Source organism: Panthera onca, chromosome B2 (genome assembly GCF_046562875.1).
Source record: "Panthera onca isolate mPanOnc1 chromosome B2, mPanOnc1 haplotype 2, whole genome shotgun sequence".
NCBI classification, from domain to species: Eukaryota; Metazoa; Chordata; class Mammalia; order Carnivora; family Felidae; genus Panthera; species Panthera onca.
In genome coordinates, this window is record NC_138343.1 from 41,978,983 (window position 1) to 42,001,038 (window position 22,056).

General features: G+C 55.7%; 2 protein-coding genes across 9 annotated transcripts; both read left to right on the top strand.

The window, feature by feature from the left end:
- Positions 1-322: 322 nt before the first annotated feature.
- MYMX (myomixer, myoblast fusion factor) lies at positions 323-11,589 on the top strand. 2 transcript variants are annotated; one of them, XM_060615631.3, is made up of 3 exons: positions 323-794; positions 4,015-5,031; positions 11,480-11,589. In XM_060615631.3, the coding sequence occupies exon 2, from the start codon at positions 4,029-4,031 to the stop codon at positions 4,281-4,283; it is 255 nt and encodes an 84-aa protein (XP_060471614.1). In that variant the 5' UTR covers positions 323-794; positions 4,015-4,028; the 3' UTR covers positions 4,284-5,031; positions 11,480-11,589. The 2 variants fall into 2 exon arrangements, with proteins under 2 accessions (XP_060471614.1, XP_078303078.1); XM_078446952.1 differs by lacking the exon at positions 323-794 and adding an exon at positions 3,075-3,512.
- Positions 9,040-19,373, top strand: SLC29A1 (solute carrier family 29 member 1 (Augustine blood group)). Of its 7 annotated transcripts, none has more exons than XM_078446949.2 (13): positions 9,040-9,061; positions 12,766-12,845; positions 14,817-14,898; positions 15,016-15,218; positions 15,331-15,470; positions 15,775-15,909; positions 16,004-16,101; positions 16,431-16,509; positions 16,949-17,046; positions 17,274-17,382; positions 17,622-17,707; positions 18,087-18,286; positions 18,647-19,373. In XM_078446949.2, the coding sequence occupies exons 2-13, from the start codon at positions 12,817-12,819 to the stop codon at positions 18,756-18,758; spliced, it is 1,371 nt and encodes a 456-aa protein (XP_078303075.1). In that variant the 5' UTR covers positions 9,040-9,061; positions 12,766-12,816; the 3' UTR covers positions 18,759-19,373. The 7 variants fall into 7 exon arrangements, with proteins under 7 accessions (XP_078303075.1, XP_078303077.1, XP_060471613.1 ...); XM_078446951.2 differs by lacking the exon at positions 9,040-9,061 and adding an exon at positions 11,486-11,589 and having other exon boundaries at positions 12,763-12,845; XM_060615630.3 differs by lacking the exon at positions 9,040-9,061 and adding an exon at positions 11,486-11,589.
- The last annotated feature ends 2,683 nt before the right edge of the window (positions 19,374-22,056 follow it).

Here is a 22,056-nt window from a genome sequence, read left to right on the forward strand (position 1 = left end):
CCCTGCTTTTCTGCCTTGGAGAAAATGTCTGGGGCAGGCTGATGGGCATAGGGAAGGATTAATCCAGGTGAAGGTGGGAAGGAGGTGGACAGGGGAGTTAATCCCAGGGGGTTAGGGAGTAGAGAGTAAACTAAGACTAGACCCAGGTCCTGGCAGCTGCTGCCCCTCCCCCACCTCCCTTTTCACTGCCCCCCCCCCCCACCTCTGAGGTTCCCCATTGTTACCAGAGACAACATCCTGTTTCCTTTACTTGCCTCACTGGTCTAGGTCCAAGAGTCCCTCACTATGCTGGGGGGGGGGGGGGGGGGGGGGCGGAGAAGGGAGCGGGGAGATAGGGGAAGGGACGAGGACAAGGATGAGGGATGGGACAGGCATCTGACTCCAGGTCCAAGGTCCAAGGATCTCACAGCAGTAGCAACTGAGGTTGGAGGGGAAGTGTGACTTACTTGAGGTCATCAATTTCTGCTTATGCGGGTCAGTGCTTGGTTGAGACTCATGGTTCCCTCAAAATTGCATACTTCGAAGGTTCCCAGAGGGAACCATCAGGTCTGACTCCTTTCCCTTGGGTTCATGTGATTGGTTCGCCTCTCTGAAAGGCTCTCTCCAGCTTCCATGGCAAACAGGGTCTCACATCCTAAGAGTGTACGCAGATCAAAGGAGCTCTGGGGCTCAGCAGCACAGGCTCTGGACAAGCAGGTCTGAGTTTGGGACCCATCACAGAACCTTCACTGAGTCATTCTTTACATTGAAAGTTTATTGCCAAGCACTGGGGACCACCAGCAGACAAAACAGATGTAAGTCCCTACGTTCTCTGGGGTGGGGGTGGGGGGCAGCAGATAATCAGTAAGATAAGGAAGTAAAATAAAATATATAGCATGTCAGAAAATGATTTGCTGTGGAGACAAGTAAAACAGAGATTTGGATAGAGAGGGGACAGAGGAGATGGGATGAAAGGGGTGTAATTTTAAACAGGATGGATAGGTGCCATATGGGCAAAAACTTGAAAGAAGTGAGATAGAGCCCCACGTGGATACCTGGAGAAAGAGCCTTGTGGGAAGGAGAACAGTGGGTGCAAAGGGCCTGAGGCAGAACCATATCTGGCACAGTTAAGGAGCAGCAAGGAGGCCAGTGTGGCTGGAGCAGAATGAGAGAAACAAGGATAGAAGTTGAGTCAGGAAGTTAGGTGAGGTCAGACCACCCAAGCCTTTGTAGGTTGCGATTAAAGCCTTTGGCTTTAACTCTGAGATGGGAGCCACTGGACTGTTTGTGCAGAAAGAAGACAGGATCTGATTTATGGGGTTTTTTTTTGTTTCGTTTCAAGCACAAATGTACTTAAAACAGCGCAAAGCCCATGCGGGGCTTGAACCCATGACCCTGAGATCAAGACCTAAGCTGAGATCAAGAGTTGGACGCTTAACCAACTGGGCCACCCACGCACCCCTGAGCCATCGTTCATGAAAATCATCCTGGTCACTGTGTGGAAAAGAGAAGCAGGAACCACCAGTTAGGAGGCGACTGCAGTAATTCAGGTGAGAAATGATGAATGCTCAGATAAGGGTAGTCACGGTGACATCAGTGAGAGGTGGTGAGATTCTGGATATTTTGAAAGCAGAGGTGCCAGAATTTACTCATATGGGTAGTGAACTGTGACAGGAAGAGAGAAGGTCAAGATAACGTCCAAGATTTCGGCCTGAGGAACTAGAAAGTTGCAGTTGTCATTTACAGGGATGGGCAAGCCTGAAGGAGGGGCGGGTTTGGGGGGAGATCAGGCCATTTATCTGTGGTAGGACTCTGGCTAAGTGAGCCACTCTGAACCTTGGTTTCTTCATCTGTACAATGGTTATAATAGCTCTCCTGCAGAGTGTGTGGTGCCTGAATGGGGTGTCTCTTGATCAGACGGAGGCCCCCAAATGTGGAGTGATGATTGGGTGGAAGCCAGTGGTGCAGGGGGTGAAATAACTCACCTGAGGCAGAACGAAGGGGAGAGAAGTTTAGTGAACACACCGCAAGGGAGCATCTGGCTGGACAGCAGAGGAGGGGCTATCTACAACAAGGCAGTGGGAGGGAGCCGCTTTTAAGGAGGGAAAGTGAGGAGGTATGGTGACAAGGAGTTTTCCCTTTTTTGGTACCTGTGCCTAGTTGTTATGGGTCAGTTAGGGCCTATGGATATTTCAGGGTGGGTGGCCTGATAGACCTGTCTGTATTCAGCCAAGTGGTCGCTGTGGCCCTTTTGTTTTGTTTTAAGTTTATTTATTTATTTGGGGCAGGGAGGGGTGCAGAGAGAGAAGGAGAGAATCTCAAGCAGACTCTGCACGATCAGTGTGGAGCCCCACGTGGGGCTCGAACTCACCAACCATGAGATCGTGACTTGACCAGGAGTCGGATGCTTGACCGACTGAGCCACCCAGGTGCCCCTCACTGTGGCCCTTTCTGCATTCCATTGCTCAAGCCTGTTTGTCTAAAAGCAGCCTCCAGATAATGGTAGTAAGTAAGAAGTGAGTGAGGTCATGAGCTCACAGGATTGGCACGTGTCGGCCCATGGCCCAAGGATGACACATGACCAGCACATCTCCTCAGGCAGCAACTGGAAGGAGAGGAGGACTGAACCATAAATCTGAACTCGAGCTCCTCTCCCTGCTTCTTCCAGGCAGAAGTGGGAGGGCCTTTCTGACGTTTAGGTTTTCTTTCTTCACGGTCTTCTTCGGTGGCTTTAGAGATGGTGATGATGCTAATGGAGGCTGGTGATGGAATGTCGATAACTGTTCCCAAAGCTGTGAAGTTTACAAAATGCTTTCATGGCCATTATCTCTTCTGGGTCCAGAAAGGCAAAACGTGTACCCATTTTATGAAGTAGGAGGATGTGGTATTCAAAAACAAAACAACCCCAGGTTGTCTCTGTATTTCGCTAGCTCATGAAACTTCATTTCGTGTTGGGCGAAAGTGAGTGAAGAAGGTCCTAAAGTGGGTGGGAGTGTCACCGAGCTGTGTCCAACTGTCAGATGGACTGTGACCTCACTCCTCTACCCCCGGTGCTTGCCCACGTCCTGCCGTCCTGTTCTCCCTGTTTCGGTCACTCCCTGCCATAGCATGCCTGGCGTGTCTGGGCTGCAGCCTTCCCGCTTCTGAGGTTTGGGCAAGTGGGTCTCTTACATCGTTCCCTTCCAGGTACTCCCAGTTACTGAGACAACCGTGGAGGGGACTAGAGACCGGAAAAATCAATGCGCCGACAGTCACACCCTTAGAAAGCACAGTCTGGGTTCCAACTCTGAAGTCTACACCCAGCAGGAAAAATTCCTGCATGTGCTCCTTCTACTTCTTCCGAGCCAGCTGCCCCCTGCCCTCAATATACCAGGTGCCAGAACACAGCTGTCTCTTCGTTAATCCCCCCCCACCCAGGCAAGCGGTCCTAGGGTGGGGCTGAACTGGGTGGGGCCGCCGTGTAGGGTCCAGGGAGGCTGTGCCCCTGCAGGCAAATTCAGCCAGAGACTGATTCTGAGCAACAGTTCTGACTGGTGAGAGCTGCTGCCCGGTGGGGTTGGGGGGGGGGGGGTGGGTGTTGGGAAGGTAGGAAGTGTCAGGTCTGGGTGGATCAAGGGGCCTCGGAGGAAAATTTACAATTGCCTAGGGAAGAACTCCTGCTGGGTTGAGACTGAGGATGTGCTTGAGGAGGGGTGGAACTGACTGGGGCGGGGGGGTGGGGGTGGGGGTGGGGGGGGGGATGTCCAGGGAACTAGAGGAGCCCCTGGAGACTGGGAAGGGCAAATTGTGGGTCCTAGCCTCAGTTTTGCTCTTGCCTTGGTTCAATGTCTCCATCTGCACTGTGGTAAGAACCTTCCTGCCCCAGCTACCTTGCCAAGAGAAAGGGCTTCTGGAAAGCAAAATTGACCCAGGAATTGAAGTGGGGGGAGCATGAGGGTATAAACTGGAGTGGGGGGACACCTGCCCACCCCAGTTTTTGCCAGGTGAGGAGGGAGCAGGAAAGGGGCAAGCTTAGAGTCTGGATTGCTTTCGCAGTCGCTGACCCAGCCATGCCCGCTCCACTGCTCCCACTGCTGCTTCGAACCCTGATGTCCCGCTTGCTGCTGCCTGCCACCCGCCTGGCCCGCCGGCACCTCCTGCCCCTCCTGCGCCGACTGGCCCGCCGCCTGGGCTCGCAGGATGTTCGAGAAGCTTTGCTGGGCTGTCTGTTGTTCATCCTCAGCCAGAGCCGCCCTCCCGACGCTGAGGAGGTCTCCAGAGTGGCTGGCCAGGAGAGGAGGGAGAGGCTAGCTCCCCCAAAATGAGGCTGCGATCCCTGATATTGGCTGTGTCATCAAAAGCCATTCTTTTGGAGCAAGACAGTCCTGGCACCACCACTGAGCACAGCCTACCCACTGTGCAGAAGACGCGGTGGGGGACTGAGCACAAAGAGGGGTCTGACCAGGAATGCCTCCCCACTCCCAACAGGAATGACTGGAAGGATACCCAGCATCTAGCAGAAAACTGATCTTACGCCACCCTGCACTCCTCCTTCCAAGACACCTTTCCTAATCGCATCTGGGCTGGGAGGGGAAAGGGGGGGATGAGGGGAGTGACTCTGCTCCCCCACCCCCATCCCGGGCAAATGGGAACCTGAGTTCCAGTGAGGGACAGTCCTCACCCATGGATAACTGACAACTTATCTGAGAGGGGAGATTTTAACCCAGACAGTCTGTCCTTCAGACTCAGGATTTTCCTTCAAATAATAGAACCTTGATTTGGTCAGTCTTGCCCCAAAGCCCAGCACGCAGCAGGTGCTCAATAAATATCTGCTCATTTGAATTCGTGGGATACCATTGAAAATTGTGTCACCCATGCTCCTACACTGAAAAACAGTCTAACGTGGCCAGGGGGTGGGAGGGGGAAAACCACTCCCGGCTCCCTTTTGCTTCCTATTCCATTGTCCTGCAGTCCTCATCTCCTGGAGATCGTTTCTCTTGCATAACTTCAGTATGTCACCCCGTGACCCAGCAGTCCTGGGTCCGATTTAGAGGTCTGGCCGGCCAGCTCAAGGTAAGAAGGAAAACTTCCTCGGGCCGCTCACCTAGCGGCGTGGGAAGAGGGAGATTTGTTTGCTAAGGGGCCCTGCCGGCAGCCACCCAGGGGAGCAGAGCAAAAATGCTTCCTGAGGGGCACTGTGCCTTTTAAGAGATCTGGGCGGTTGGGGGTGGAAGTGACCATGGGCATTCACCTCATTATTTCCTCCTCCCCAAAGAGCAGCCCCTAAGGGGTCAAATCAGAGGTGTCCGATTCATTTGCTTTCAGCCTCCGGGTAATTTGCTTATTGTTCCCAAGCAACAGTCCTCCCTCCCACCTCCCTCCCTCCGCGAGTCTTAGGCTCTAGGTTGGGGGGCGGGGGGATAGTGAGGGATGCGGGCCCCTCTCAGGATCCCCGTACGGTCCCCACACCAGTCTGAAGTTCGGCCCCTGGGAAGAAGTGACGCCAGAGCTGTGCGCCCCCACTCCAGCCCCGCGGGACCTTCCGCCGGACCCCCACCTCCCCACCCCTCTCGGCACCATCTGCTTCCTCTTGGCGCCCTCAAAATCAAGAGCACGTGCTCGCCCCTCTCGGTAAGGCGACCTGGGGGAAGGGGGCTTCAGCCCGTGGTCCCCTAACCTCGTTCCCCTCTGGGTCACGAGCACCTTTTCTCTCGCTTGTTCCCGGCCTTCCCTGCGGCCGGCCTCGTTCGCCCCGGAGTGGCGGAGTGGCGCGGCGCGAGGAGGGACGGAGCAGGCCGCGGAGTGCGGGGCGGTAAGCCGTCGGGGTAGCCCGTTGCAGCCCGTCTCCCGCCCGGCAAGAGGCCGGTGTGACCCGGCGCGGGCCGCGAGCTACGGCCACGGCCCCAGCCCCGAAGTAAGGAGGCCACGAGGGGGACCCGGGCCAGGGGATTTCCGTCCCCGCCCCCCGGCTCCCAACCGGCAGGACTGCGGCGAGCGGAGGCGGGCCTCCAGCGCAGTGGGGCGGGGTCTGCGCGGTTCCCACGCGCCGCGCCGCCAGGGCAGGGACAGGTGCTGGTGCGGCCCTAGTTGGGGGATATCAACCGTGTCGGAATCTGCGGTTTCCAGTATAGGGGAGCCTTTAATCAGACTTGGAAGGCCGCCCCCCCCCCCACGACTCTTCTTCCCCACCCCTGCCGCCCTAACCGTATACAGATGCCCCCAAGGTCAGAGACCTGCCCAGTGCAAAGGGTAGGGGGAGAGGCCCGAGAAATTAGTCTGAGACGACCAAGCCCAGACCTAGTGAACCTCAAATCTTAAACCCTGACCCTCGTTCCCATCCTGGAGTACACACACCCACTAGGAAGGCGAGGGAAGTGAGAGGGCTGGATTCTGTATCTTAAATGTTTGTTTAAGTTTTTATTTACTTTTTGTGGGGGGTAGGGGCAGAGAGAGGGGGGGACAGAGGATCTGAAGAGGGCTCCCCGCAGACAGCAGAGAGCCAGTGGTAGGGCTCAAACCCACCAACCAGGAGATCATGACCTGAGCTGAAGGTAGACACTTAACCCACTCAGCCACCCAGGAGCTCCTGTATTTTAAATGTTGATGTTTGGTTCATCATAGATTTTTTTGCATTAACTTTGATTTTTTTAAAGACTACAGTAAAATATTATTTATCTTGATTCCCGAATTTTTTGAAGTCAAGTCCCTTAAAATTTGCAGTCAAGTGCCTCATTGGCCTCTCTCTAGTCCCAACCCTGCCACAAGGGCAGGGACAGAGAGTCACAAACAACAACTGAGAATGCACAGTCATGAGACAGGTGCTGGTGACAAATAGCCAAGCCAAGCAAACACACTTCCAGCAAACACAGATGGACACAGGGCTGGGGAAAAGAGGGCTGTGTGTGAGATGGTGGGGCAGGCTCGGGGCTTGGAATGGGAGGATGGAGTCTGGAGCTACCGACAGTCTCAACTAGAGTGGAGTATAGGGTGGGGGTGGGGGTGCAGCTGACTCAGCCCTTCCTACCCTACTTCTGTGTCAGTGACCCAAGGGAACTCAGGGAGGGAGAAAGCCCTAAGACGGGGCAGAAGGCGACAGGACTGGCTGGGCCTGACCAGAAAAACTCCCAGTACTGACTGGTGTGAGTTGGGGCCCTGAGGATGTCCAGCAGAGGGCCCTGGCACCCAGCAACCATCTCTGGCCAGGGAAGTAGCCCCGAAGGGGCGTGGATGCTGGCTGGGGGCCCAGGCAGGGTGATTGCCAGATGGGCTTCTCTCCAGCAATAACAGCCCTGGCTGTTGCCATCTAGTGAGCAGGCCAGGCCTCAGCGGGGTTGGGGAGAGGAAACAGCCTTCCACTGTCTGGCCTGGGACCCTCACCACTTCCCTCCAGTTTCTTTCCACTTCCAGCCCCCTCTGCACACAACTCCAGCCACTGGCTACCAGCCTGGCCATGCCTGGAGGATCTGTCTGACCACTAAGGCCTGCCACCCCCACAGGCCCAAAGATGGGAAATGAAGGTGGGAGAGAGACAGGGGCCAAGGAAGAGGGGAGAGGAGGGCTGGGAGAGGAAGAGCGAGAGACTGGACAAACACAGGATGGGAATGGGGGTGGGTAGACCCAGACATGAAGCTGCCCTCAAGCCGTGGGGCAGTGCCTAAAAAAACACCACCCTACCCATCTTCCTGCCCTCTGTTTGGTTAAGGCTGGGGGATGATGGTGTGTTATGTCTCTGTGAGGCACAGAGCCAGGAGGCTGAGAACATTCCTTCTGGAGTAGCTTGGGGACAGGTCACTGATCCTAAGTAGAAAAGCTACCCCTCCTCTCAGGGCCCAGTCTGTTCCCTGGCAAGAAGGTGACTCTACCTTATTCTTAATGATGGTAGTATGCTAATTGTTAATTAGTGTCCAAAGCTTCTTCAGGGGACGAGTCTCTTGGGTAGTTGGGGAGGGTGGGGTATGCTGGACTGGATTTTCTGTCTTCACACCTCTCCAGCCTTCAGATTGTCCTCCAGCACTGAGGGCAGCTATAGGGGCCGTATTCTCCTTCCCCCAAATTTACTGACCAGCAAAATGGGAGAGAATCATTCTGCCTCCCTTGGAGGTACAAGAAGGACTGACCACCCAGCATGCCCACCCCCTTCCTCAGCCAGTGGAGGATGTGGGGCTCCGCAAGGCTTGGCCTCTGCCTCTGAGTATCGGTCCATAGGATTCACGCAGGATGTAAGGCTATTCTGGGCTTTTTCTCTTACCATCTCCAACTGTTCCTCAGCGTTTCCAAAGTTCTGGATTTAGAAAAAGTGAACCTCGAGGGGCCTACAGACCTATGCCACTACCCCTTCCCCCGCAACCCCCACAGAGACACACATCCCCCTCCTTATCACAGTTGAGGGTGGCATAGTGTTTGTGTGTGGGTGTTCGGGTCTGTGTGTTAGGGGTGGGAAAACCCACCATTCAGGTCACTGATTATACTGATTATGCAGAGGGATCCCTCCGGCATGGGGGTTGGGGGAGCAAAGGAAAGGAAGAAAGTGGCACTGAGAAGGGAAGAGGCCCGCGCAGAAAAGGAAAAAAGTGCAGTGTAGGAGAAAGTGGCGTGGGAGGGGTTCGGGGAGTTATACCGGAACATCTGGGATGGAGTATGGACGTGAAGGCGTCCGGACGGGTCTGAGCCGAAGGTTTGCTGCAAGGAGCGTCCGGACGCGGGTTCTGTAGGAGTTTCTGGAGCGGCAGCGCGGAGGAGACTAGGGGTACCCAGCGTGGGGCTGTATTCTCCGGACCGGGTGCTTCATAACGGGGCAGGGTTTGGTGTAGCGGGGCCCACAGGTCCCATTTTTAGAAATAGCTTGAGGTATGGGCCATGCAGCCCCGGCTGGGCGTAGCTGGGCGAAAAAGGGGGGGGGGGCGAGGCTCACGTCCCGAGCGGCTGGGGTGGGGGAGCTGGGGCGGGGCCGCGGCGGCGAGGGCGGGGGGGGCGGGCTGCGGCTGCGGACGTGGGCCGGGGCGGGCCCAGCGGAGGGCGGGTTTCAATGTGCTGCCGCGGGCGCGGGAAGCTACTGAGAGGGCGCGCGGATCTCGGCGCGGTAGGACTCTTTCCTAGCTAGCAGGTGCTTCTCGAGCCGGGGGCCCGGGATAGGGGGAAACCGGGCACCGCCGGGGCGGGAGGCGTCTCTTCCCGCCGCCACGGGGGCAGGGAGGCTGGGCCTGGCAGCTGCGCGGCGCGCGGAGGGGACGCCGGGTGGGGGCCCCGCTTCCCCGGCGTGGAGCGTGCGGAGCCGCGCTGCACGTGGCGCGCAAGGGCCAGGGCGCGTGGGGACTCTGAGGAGATCGCGACCCGAGCGGAGCGTGGGCGGCCTGGTTCCTGGGCCTGAAACCGGCTGTCGCCGAACTGACCTCCGCAAGGGGCGGGCGAGTAGATGGGTAATCTCGATCAGTCTAGTTGGTACAGGAGAGGAGCCGCGCCGGTAACCGTGTTGGGAGGGGTGGGGGTGGGAATGGGGATGAGGGCAGGGCGCGTGCCTTGGAGGTGAAGGAGCTGTCTCTTTAACCTCTGCCTTTTATTGGCCGAATTCATGTTCCTGGCCTCCCCTTCCTGGGCACGTCCTTATTTACTCCCTGAGAGGACCCTTCCTTATCTTTAGAAAGGACAGGGACACACACCGCGGGTTTCCGTCCGCGGGGGGGAGGGGGGGCGGGGGGGGGGGGAAGAGCAGCCTGGGTGAGGGCTGGTCCCAGCCCTGCCCTTCAGCCTTCTTGGGGCGGCCCCTTTGCCCACTCCTCGCGGTAACCTCCCACTTGTCCTTCTGCCTGTTGAGCTCTTGGTGCCAGGATGTGTGTGTAATTGGAGGGGGGTTGCCTTACACCTGAGGCTCCTGTCAGGCTGGAGATGCCGCCCGCACCTTACACCACCTCCCCCAACCCGCATCTCCCAATTTAAAGGGCTAGCTGAGAAGCAGCCTTTCTACCTACCTCCCGGCCCCAGAAGGAGGCTAGGATGAGCTGCACATTGACTTTGAATTCCAGCTCACCTATTCACTAGCTCCGTGACCTTAGGCAAGTGACTCAACCGCTCTGAACCTCAGCCTCCCCCATCTGTTCAATGGAGAGAGTTTAGTGCTAGCTTAGGGGTGGTTGTGAGGGCAGGTAGTGGCTGGCCCCATATGCAACTCCATGGGACTAGACAATATGATGCTACTGCAAAGATGTGTCTGGAAGCTGGGGTGCATGAGAGGCGCTGGGGGTCTGGGGGGGGGGGGCGGAGATAGGTATAAAAGGAGGAGAGGTGGGGCGCCTGGGTGGCTCGGTCGGTTAAGTGTCCGACTTCGGCTCAGGTCATGATCTCACGGTCCGTGAGTTCGAGCCCCGCATCAGGCTCTGTGCTGACCGCTCAGAGCCTGGAGCCTGTTTCAGATTCTGTGTCTCCCTCTCTCTCTGCCCCTCCCCTGTTCATGCTCTGTCTCTCTCTGTCTCAAAAATAAATAAATGTTAAAAAAAATTAAAAAAAAAAAAAAAAAGGAGGAGAGGTGCTCAGTTGGGTGGCTGCTTTCAGAACTCCATCCCTGCAGGCCAGGGCGTGGGTGGAGGGACACCAGATGCTGAGCTGGTGTCAAATCCCTGGTTGCTGCTGGGCAAAGGCAGGCAAGAACAAAACACCTGGGCTGGCCAGCTGACTGTTATGATGTGGGCAGGATGGGAGCACAGCTGGGGGGGAGAGGACAGAAATGAATACTTCTCTGAGCCTAAGGCAGATTTTACTAAGAAAGGGGAGATACTCTATTCTCTCCACCCCACCTCCCAGTTCTTTACTGCCAGGAATCTTACCTGTGGGGGTAGGGGGGTGGAGCATGGGGTGTGCTGAGGTGTGAAGCTGGGGGTTCCCCTCCTTGCTACCTAATAGAAAATCTGAGTCCTGAGCCTTCTCTCCCCACCCTCCAGGGTGGAGCCCTCTTGCCCCCATCCCTCTCGGAAACATGAACAGTGTTGTTCACTGCTCTGTCCCCAGTGCCTAGAACAGTGCCTGGAGAGCATGCAGAGGTCCTCAGTAAATATTTGTTGAGAAAATGAATAAAGGAAGACCTCTGCCTCCCATCTGGGAGGTGTGTGGGTCTGCTCCTCCTGTCCCTGTTCTACAACACAGGGGTGTGCTGGGGCGCTAAGGAAGGCCTTGGGAGAGTCTGGAGTTCACCCATGGAGGGGTTGAGAGCAGTAACAGGAGGGATAGAAAAGCTGGTTGAAGATTTCAGGGTCCCTGGAAGTAACTGTTTGTCGGTATCTGTCTGTCTCAGGCTGGGAACTGGCTGTACCTGGGATTTCTGCCCCCCCACCCCCAGCTCCCCTACTTAGGCTGCTGGGTTTCTTATCTCCCAAGCTAGCTACAGGAGCAGTTTTTATCTCCTGGTTTTGTGTGTGTGTGAGAGGCTTCTCAGAATGGGGCCCAGGGTACCAGAACTCCCACGGCAAGGCCTGGGAGAGAGAACCTCCCCATATGCCCTGTGCCACTTTCTTCATTCTGGACCCTTACCCAGGGGGCGCCCATGGACAAGGCCTGCTGCCAGAGCCTGAGCTAGGACCACTTCCCAGGGACTGCCCAGGCCCCCTCTGCTCTGACCCTTCTGCTGGCAAGTCTGGGCATCCGGTGAGTGCTCGCCCTAGCCCAGGCCCAGGTCCTCACTCCAAACAGCAGACCTGGCTCCAGAGCTGGGCCTGCACGTGGGGGATGTGCCAGCACACGCCTGCCTGGCTTTCCTTGCCATCCAAAGGGAAAGCTGTCTGATCTGGTGCCAGGGCGCCTGCCCTGCACGAGCGGGAAGCTGGAGGGGGATCGTGAGGGGGTGGGCTAGGAGCTTTGGGACAATGTGGTCAGTCGGGCCTGTGTCCCTGCTCCCCCAGTCTTCCTTTCAAGTTTGCTCTCTGAAAGGGGAAGAGGATAGGGACCTGGGAGTGAGTCAAAGAGGAACTGAGGGGGGATGGGGTAACCCTGGGGACAGGACTGGGCGTCGGGGAGGGGCCAGGGTGGTTGTGGGAAGGGCTGTGTCCCCACATGCATGGTGAAGTATTTTCCTAGAAAACTGGCCAGGAACTAGGAAGCCCCTGGGCAGTGACTGGAAAGGAAGGTTCAAGGGCTGCCAGCAGAGAGACTGGAGTCTGGGGTGCCTCCAGCAGGGCGCAGGCCCTCCAGAGCCCACTCCTGCTATGAGCGCAGGGGCTCCCCCAGAGGGTGTGAAGGTCAGACCTGCAGAGAGGGGCCTGGTGCAGGGGAGGCATCTCTGGCCTGGCTTCTGTCCTCTTCCCTGTGGCTCTTGCTGCTGCTGCTGCTGCTGATCTGTTTGTTTTGTGCCCTCCCTCCTCCCCTTCCCTCCCCTCGCCCTCTTTGCTTTGACTCCTGCTTCCCTCCTCCTGTCGCTCCTTCCATTATCCTTGTTGTCTGTTGTCGTTGTCCCTGACTGCTCTCATCCTCTTCCTTGCCTTCTTTGCCAGTCTTTCCCTCCCTCTCCCTCATACTTCCTCCTCCTCCTCTCCTGCTCGCCACTCTCCCGTTTCCCAGCTTACAAACTGCTTCAGCTGCTGGATAAAAATAGCGGTGGCCAGGCCGGGAGCCAGGTAGAGCCTGAGCAGGCAGGGGGCCCGACAGGGCTGGTCAGAGGGGTCAGATTGAGCAGTCCTCAGGGGCAGGGCCAGGAGGGGGTCCTTGTGGACTCTCCGGCTTGCCTGCTCTGTGAACCCTGCCTGCCGCCTACCCCACAAGAGTCTAAAGAGGCCTATGGGGAAGCAGGGCCAAGACGTGGCCTCACACTGCTTCTGCCCCCAGCAGACGCCAGGAGGAGGGAGTTATCGGCCAGGCAAAACTGAGAACGCCGTCACCATGACAACCGGTCACGAGCCTCAGGACAGGTACTGGGGGACCTGGGCCAGGGGATCCAGGGGAGTGGAAATGGGTCTCCAGGGGGCTGGGTGTGGTGTCCTTTGGAATTTGGGGTTTCCACTGCTGCCTGGTCTTCCAGCAAAGTAGCTATGAGTCAGGCCTGCACGAGGGGTGGGGACCATGCGTGTCTTAGCCGGGGGGCCTGTGGAGAAGGCCAGGATGGGTGGGCGGCAGCCCCTCCCTGGCCTCTCAGTGTTTCCACTGTTGCTCTCCAGCCAGCCAGCAGCTTCCAGCTCCTCCTCCCATCACTCTGGGGAAATCATTGGCGGCACCCCTAGTTCCGGAGCACATCTGGCAGAACTGCCCTCTCCCTCAGGCCTGGCCCTGCCTCAGATGACCCTGGCCCACCCTGGTCCTTGAACTGACCTTCCTCTCATTTCCCCGCCTCTGGAGCCTATACGCTCCTTTTAGTTAGACCCACAATGGTGATCATGCATACGTATTTGCGGGGGGGAGAGGCTGTAGCGTGGTTTAAGCCCTCCAAGGAGTCTAGGACCCAAGAGAATCGATGAAGCCATGCCTGTGGTCCAAAACTCCTTCAGCCCAGGCCCCCCAGCCTCATCCCCTCTCCACTGCCAATCCGGTCTCCCTCGTGTGCCAGAAGCCACAGAAGTAGGCCACTTCTGGCTATGGGACCTCAGGTACTTAGCTTAATCTCTCTGGGACTGTTCCCACCTGTAAAATTGAGGTAGGGTTTATTTGAATGGGAGGGAATTTAAGGAGACATAGTAAGTACAGGCCCCAGGTTGGTTCCGTCCCTGTCTCCTCCATTTCCAGGCTGCCTGTGCTATCAGAGTCTCACCATTGGTAGCAGTTCTGTGAACCCCTCTCCCATCTCCATGTATTGGCGCCCTCTCCCAGCCCCGCTTTGACCATGTATTCTGCACAGCCATGTCTGGGAGCTTCTCCCGTCATTCGGGACCTCTGAGTCGAGCCTTTAGCTGTGTTCTTCAAGGTCCGGAGGATAAAAGGGAGTAGGGGCGGAGGGAGGCTGCATTTGCAGTGGCTCAGACCTCCCCACTTGGGGCACTCACCCAGGCCTTTCCTGTGTGAGGCCGGGCCCTGTACTCTAACTGGACCTGTTTCTTCCCTGCCTTGGACTTTGTCCCTGCCATCTCTGTGAAGAAAGCGGGCATTAGCTGTGGGGAAGATATGACAGACACATCTGGAGACCACAGTAGGAGGGTTCGGGGCCCCCTGGGGAAGGCTGGCCATCCCAGACAGGCCCTGAAGTGTAGGGCTTGGGGCAATGCCCTGGCCGAAGCTAGGGCGGCACTTATTTACTATTTGGGGCCCAGATGACGTCCAGTGGCCTGATACCTCCTGGCCTACCCTATGTGGTGTGACCTACAAAGCTGGTTTTGTCTGGGCCAGGGAAAAAACAGCTCCCTCGCTTCCCAGCCACCCCAAGTCACCCCGCCCTCCTGTCCCACTAGGTCCAGAATGGTCTGGGAGTTTCTTGACCTCAGAATCCTCTTTGGGGAACCACACAGTCCCTACCCAGACAGCATAATCACTTCCAGCCTGCCCAGTGGGGGTGGGAGACACTTGCTGTTTGCTTTCTCCCTCACCCGCCTACCCCCAGCCTTCAGCAAGATTTCCAAAACCACCTCCGGATGTGTGGGTCACACTGTTTCCCAAGCCTGCAGGGTCCCCCGAGTCTTTGGGGCTGAGAACCAAGGTCCTGTTGGCCATGCCTTTCAGTCCTGTGTCCCTGACCCTACTCTCCCTGTGGACATATCTGTGCCCTTTTCCCTACCCTCGGACACTTCCCCTTCTACATAAACCCATAGGTGGACTTGTGCACATGGGCACAGATGCCTGTGCCCTGGGACAGTTGGAGAGACTGAACATTGGGGAGGGAGGAGCTCTTAAGTTTGGTCTGCGAAGGAGGGTGGAGTAGTGGGTCACTAGGCCCCTCTTTCCTCTCCTATCCTCAGGTACAAAGCCGTCTGGCTTATCTTCTTCATGCTGGGTCTGGGGACGCTGCTCCCGTGGAATTTTTTCATGACAGCCACTAGGGTGAGACTGGGGGGACTGGGCTCCAGGGGGACATGTCCACTGGGCATGTAGGGCATGGATCTGTTCTTGGGGGCCCCGGGAGAGAAGTCTCACCGCTTCTCTCTGCAACCCACACAGTATTTCACAAACCGCCTGGACGAGACCCAGAATATGTCCTTGGTCACTGCTGAAAACAGCAAGGACTTCCAGCCCTCAGCCACCCCCACAGTACCCTCCCCAGAGCGGAATTATCTCAGTGCCCTCTTCAACAATGTCATGACCTTATGTGCCATGTTGCCCTTGCTGTTTTTCACCTGCCTTAACTCTTTCCTGCATCAGAGGTGAGTGTCCAGGCCCCTGGCCTGACCAGCCCCCTCCACCCCCTGCTGCCTCTTGTTCTCCCTGTGCCGAGCCTGCAGCCTCACCTCTTGTCCCTCTGCTGCCTCGGCCTAGGATCCCCCAGTCTGTTCGGATCCTGGGCAGCCTGATAGCCATTCTCTTGGTGTTCTTGATCACTGCTGTCCTGGTAAAGGTGCATCTGGATGCCGTGCCCTTCTTCGTCATCACCATGATCAAGATCATGCTCATTAACTGTAAGCAGGGCTGGGAGCAGGCCTAGGGCAGAGATCTTCCTGGATCCCCCCACCCTTCTTTCAGAAGCACAGTCAGCCAGGAAGGAGCCCATTCCTCCCGCTGGAGGAAATGGATGCCGTGGGTAGTCAATGATTCAAGAGGCCAGAGGAGACATGGACCAGGGCTGGGAGTAGGGGCAGAGAGGGTCATTTGGTGTTAAGACTCACTGGGACCTGTGTTCCTATGGGCCCCCAGCCACCTCTAGCGGAAGCAAGTCCCACCTTGCTCTCCCCTCCCCTGCTGATGCCCACCTTGTGCCCCCAGCATTCGGTGCCATCCTGCAGGGCAGCCTGTTTGGTCTGGCTGGCCTCCTGCCCACCAGCTACACTGCCCCCATCATGAGTGGCCAGGGCCTGGCAGGCTTCTTCGCCTCGGTGGCCATGATCTGCGCCATCGCCAGTAAGTCTTCCTACTATCTGCCCGTTGGCCTAGTTGCTGGGGGAAAGGGACAGGGGTGGGGCTGGTCTTTGATTTCTGCACACCCTCCACCCAGGTGGCTCGGAGCTGTCAGAAAGTGCCTTTGGCTATTTTATCACGGCCTGTGGGGTTATCGTTTTGGCCATCATCTGTTACCTAGGCCTGCCCCGACTGGTAAGCAAATGGAGAAAGCCAGATTTGGGGTCTGGGGTGGGGGGTCCAGGGCTTCAGACCAATGGTGTTTTGTTTTTTTTTTTTAATTAATTTATTTTTTTAATATATGAAATTTACTGTCAAATTGGTTTCCATACAACACCCAGTGCTCATCCCAAAAGGTGCCCTCCTCAATACCCATCACCCACCCTGCCCTCCCTCCCACCCCCCATCAACCCTCAGTTTGTTCCCAGTAGACGAATGGTGTTTTGAGACCCAGACCTGGGTGAGGCAGGAATTCTGGAGCTTCCACCACTGAATCCACCTCCACTGTCTCCCTCTCTTGGTAGGAATTCTACCGTTACTACCAGCAGCTCAAGCTTGAAGGGCCTGGAGAGCAGGAGACCAAGTTGGATCTCATTAGTAAAGGTCAGAATAGCCCACAGAAGCTGGGGTGGAGGGTGGCCTGCCCTGGAGGGAGCAGCATGGGCACAGAGGGCAAGAACGAGTATACTGTTTTTGCTGGCAGTGACAAGCCAGAGGCCAGATGGACCAGGGCTGGGATGAGGAAAACAACGGGAAATAAAAACTGGGAAAAATAAAAGGGGGGGGGGGGGGGGGCGAAGATTCCGGATGACCTTGAATGTCTGAGAGCAATGGGAAGTGATTTCAGTTTCTTGTAACATGACCTGAGTCTCCTGGGAGAGGTCAGGACCGCTGGACCCATGCTGTGGGATTTACAGGAGGTCTGGGCTAGGTGTTAGGGTGTGGCTGTGCACTGGTAAGGAGTGTCCACCCCCTTTTGTGTCATCTCCTGTTGTCCTGTCCTACCTATAATTTGATGCTTCCACAACCTGTCACCCCCTAGGAGAGGACCTAAAAGCAAACAAAGAGGAGTCCAGAGTTCCAGCCCCCAACTCTGAGTCCACCAACCAAGGCCACTCTATCCGAGCCATCCTCAGAAACGTATGTGGGGCATGGGTGTTCTGCCCTCTGCCCTTTACCCTCATTCTCTCCTTTTGCCCCTCCCGACCCGCACACTATCCATCCGCTCCCTTTCCCACCCGATACTGGCCACTCTCCTGGATTCTCCTGTGTGTGTGTGTGTGTATGTGTATGTCAGGGGGTGGGGATTCTGGGTTCTTTGAATGCACAGCGCCATGAAGACACGGGCCTGGGTCCCTTTCCTCTAGATCTTAGTCCCGGCTCTCTCCGTCTGCTTCATCTTCACGGTCACCATTGGGATGTTTCCCGCTGTGACTGCTGAGGTCCAATCCAGCATTGCGGGCAACAGTGCCTGGGGTGAGGACACCATGGGTTCCCAGGATGGGGACAGACAGGAGCTAGAGCAGGATTGGGGGTGAGGGAGTGGGGGATCCTAGGCTGTTGTCTCCCCAACTAGACTCTTCTTGGCCCATTTGCCCTTCCCTGGGCTGGAAGCATCTTCTCTGTTTTACAGCTGGGGAAACTGAGCCCCAGTGAGGCTAAATCTGTCTCTCTGGACCTAATAACCATCCCTGAATCTACTTTTCCTCTTCCAGGAGCCTACTTCATTCCTGTGTCTTGTTTCTTGACTTTCAATGTCTTCGACTGGCTGGGCCGGAGCCTCACAGCTATATTTACGTGGGTAAGTGGTAGAAGGTGGCACCCAGCCCCTGTGAGAGGGAAGAGTCCAGCCTGAGATGCAGAAAGGGAACCAAGATAGTGTGGTGGTAAGGGGAGCGTGCTTTTTTTTTTTTTTTTTAAACCAAGACATTATGTATAGTAAGTTGTACAGGTCTTAAGCGTACAGCTTAATGAATACACACACACGTAAACATGCATGCATCTCTGAATAATCACCACCCAGGTCAAATATAGAACATTGCCAGCACTCCAGAAGGCTCAACCATGCTCCCTCCCAATCACCATGCCCTAAGGGTAACCAGATTCAATCCAGATCCTAAGGGGCCCCCAGTGGAGGCTGTGGGCCAGCCCCGGCTGAGGTACCACCTGCTCCTCCGCAGCCTGGGAAGGACAGCCACTGGCTGCCAAGCCTGGTGCTGGCCCGGATATTGTTTGTGCCCCTGCTGCTGCTGTGCAATGTCCAGCCCCGCCAGTACCTGGCTGTGGTCTTCGAGCACGACGCCTGGTTCATCATCTTCATGGCTGCCTTCGCCTTCTCCAATGGCTACCTCGCCAGTCTCTGCATGTGCTTCGGGCCCAAGTGAGTGGGGACCTTGGTGGCATCAGGCAGGGTCTAGAGCTGCAGCAGTGGATGCTCAGTGAAGGGAGAGAGGGCAACAGGAGACTCCCTGATCCTGGAGGGGCATGTAAGGCACGTAGGTGAAGGGGTAGTGGTGGGTGGTGGGCGGTGGGACACCCGGGGTACCTAGGTGGAGATGTGGGTAGGTGGGAGACAGACCCCAGTACACATTCCCCCAAGAGGGAAAAGCCAGATTGGGGGTGGGAAAGTAAGATGCTTGGCAGCAGAATTCTGTGCTCAGGCAAGTCTCCCCACCCCAGAGGCTCTGGGTGGGGCTGGGGTAGGGGCCATTCTAAGGAAGCCTTGCCCTCCCGCCTTTAGGAAAGTGAAGCCGGCTGAGGCAGAGACAGCTGGAGCCATCATGGCCTTCTTTCTGTCTCTGGGCCTGGCACTGGGGGCTGTCTTCTCCTTCCTGTTCCGGTCAATTGTGTGACCATGGATGGATAGAAGGACTGCAGTGGCCGCCTGCTCCTGCCCCCTTTCTTCTCCTTCAGGGACGGGCAGGAGTATGGAGGTTTTCTCTTCTAGCTAGCCAGCTTCTTCTTTCTCACGGCCTGTTCTGGGCCCGGGTGTCCAGGCCCTGAGGAGGGAACCTCTGTGGATGGACAGTGGGGACATTGTGAGCCTGAGGGTCAGAATCAAGGGAAGGGATACAGTCTCTACAGTCTCTGCATCTGCTCAAGGGCTGCCCCCCCCCCCCCCACCTTGGTTCTGACTGATCCTTGCTTGAGCAGGGGAAGCAGAGACTCCTGGGCTCAGACTGTGTGTGTGTGTGTGTGTGTGTGTGTGTGTGTGTGTGTGTGTTCATCTGCCTATACCAGGGGTGGCGAGGGGGCAGGACTGTCTGTTCTAAAGTCCAGTCTGACATTTCCATCCCCCTTCTCCCTATGTGCCTCCTCCCCTCACATCTCCGTGTCCCTCTCCTCCCCCTGCCTTGTTGTTACCCATCATGCACCTTGTACAGTTGCCATTTTATGCCTTTTTTTATATTCAACAGAAACCAGGTGCCTTCAGAGGCTCTCTGATAAAATAAAACTTTTTTTTTTTCTCCATGGCTCCCTGTGTCCTCCAGCCACAGCTTCATGCCCTAGAGAGGGCAGCAGGATGGCAGCCCGAATCTGGGGGATGAGCATGACCAGCTGAGCCTTGCCAGCACTGGGCTGGGCGTGGGTCCAAAGGTGGGGGGGGGGGGGGGGGGAGCAGTTGGTCCTCTTAGCCTCAGAGAGGCTGCAGTGCCCCCTGGTGGGGCCACGGAGAAGGGACAAGTCTGGAGCTGGGATGTCCAGGCTGCCGGCTGAGACTGAGAAAGGCCATTTATCTTTGCTGCTCAGTTCCTTCTTTCATAGGACTGGGGACAGAGCCAGTGCTTCACCTTTTTTTTTTGGTCTTCACTGCCACCTTTTCCACCTGTCCTCACCACCCAGCCTGAGGAATGAACCTGCAAAACTGGTCAGCACTCCTCCCTTGACTAACATCCCCTCCCCTGGCTGCCCTCCCACACCTCCAGGCAAGAAGAGGCTGCAATCCAAGGGTTCTCCTCTACCTGGCACTCTGCCCTGACATCAAAGCTCAGTCTTCTTGGGGAACAAGGGGCCTATGTGTCCTTGCATTAAAACTGGGCCCTCCCCTTTTCTTAAACTCACCTAGGGGTGGGATGGTATGGGACTCACTCCGTGGAGGGAGCCATACCACTGGGTCCCCCTTCTTAAAAATTACTCTTCTGGACTGGAAGTGGGGCCAGAGCTCTGGCTACTGTGGACACACACACATACACACACACACCTACTGACCCTGGCTATAGCCCAGACTGTTCACTAATCCCTGACCAGCAGATAGTTACAAATTGGCACCTCTGTCAGGGCTTCTGTTTCTCAGTTTAATTTAATTGAAGGCTTCAGGCCTCGTTAAGGGTTCTTAGCACATTTTTAAGACTATTTGATGAGCTTTGAAGTTCTAATAGGATAGTTAAGTATATCATTACATGGAGAGCTAGAGTCCATGTATTCCAGGGGCACATGCCAAACCAGAGTATGTATCTGAGGCTGGTGGAAAACAAGGTATTCCTTTCCTATCTGCTTCAAAAGCAGGGGTCCCCTGAGTATTCTCCCATCTTTGCAATGCCCTTTGGCAAAGAGGCTGAAATAAATCTGCACTCTTCCTCTTTTCTCCCTCAGTTCTTTTTTTTTTCTTTTCTTTTTTTTTTTTTTTTTTTAATTCGAGAGGGAGAAAAAGAATCCCAAGCAGGCTTCACGCTCAGCATAGAGCATGATGTGGGACTCGATCCCATGACCCGGGATCATGACCTGAGCCAAAATCAAGAATTGGATACTCAACCAAGTGAGCCACCAAGGCACCCCATCTCTCAGTCCTTCTTGACCGCCCCATTGTACCCCAGACTGAGAGGCCTATTGTGCTCCTTCCCTGGCACCAACAGCCCCTCAAGAACCCTGCGTTTCTTCCCTGGGTCTCTTCACTACCTTCTGCCTGCTCTCTCTGGACTCCAGCCCAGGTGTCCTTCAGACCATCCCATGCATGGCCACAGAATGATCCCAAACCAGACTTAATGTTACGTTAGTCTCTCTCCCTGGAACATGCTGAGCATTTCCTGGTCCTCCACCGCCGCCAGCAGTGACAGCCAGTTCATGCAGTTCCTTCCCCTTCTGTACCTCAGAGCTTTGGGAACTTTTGTGACTTGACTTCTGTCATGCTCTTACCTTACTTACTCCAGCTACTAGACAGAATTCGTGTTTTTCACTTGATCTTAGCCAAAAGGCTGAGAAGCGATCGAATTCATGTTTTTCAAGTTAGGGTCACATTCTATTTATGTTTTCACTCTTCAAGCACAAGTGCTTTCCTTGGCTCCCAGAGGTCCTCAAAAGCTGTTTCCTAAAAAAAAAAAAAAAAAAAAAAAAAAAAAAAAGCTGTTTCCTTCACTGCATCTGCTTGTCCCTTGCCACACAGTCCTCACATGCCTGTCTTCAGCTGTGCGGTGGCACTCACTTCATTGCCTGTGCTCATGGGATAGAGATGGGCGTGAAGTGGTTTTCTCTCAACCCCGTCCATGATTTGAAGGAGAAAAAAAACGTTCAGATCATCTCACTTTCCTTCCTTCTGTACTCAGGTTGATGTTGAAGCAAATCACTAGAGTATTTTTTTCAAAAAATGTTTTCTAATGCAAATGCCAGGAATTTGCAGTCTCACTTGTTTCCGTTCTCCTGACCTCACCTGAAGACTGCAGAGGTGAGGGTTAGAAAATACAACTCCCAGGTCTCTGGCCTAGCCCTCTGCAGTGATGGCTCCTGACCGCAGTAGGCGCTCTGAAGGCACCACCGCCTCGAGAGGCAGGCCTCTGCTATGAGACTTCACCACTTTCCCTTTAGCACTTGCTTCCTGTGAGATGGGGAAGGGCTGACCATGAGCATCAGCCAGGTGTCCCTGGCTCTCCCAGGACTTGCTCATTACCATCTTCCTTCCATCTGCCCTTTCTGCCTCAAGTATCAGTCTGTATTTAGCTGCTGGCCACCCTGGGGTAGCTGCCACCGCAAAATCGGAATTCCCCTTTTGTTTAACCTGTGATGAATTGGGGCTCTAAACTTTGGAAGAGCGAAGAACCCCAGTAAAATCGGCGGCGATCCCTAAAAAATAGAAGTCAAGCCTCTGGTATAGCTGACAAGCTAGAATATATCTGTGTATCTATTCTTTGAGGTTAATCTGGAAAGAGCGTGGTGAGG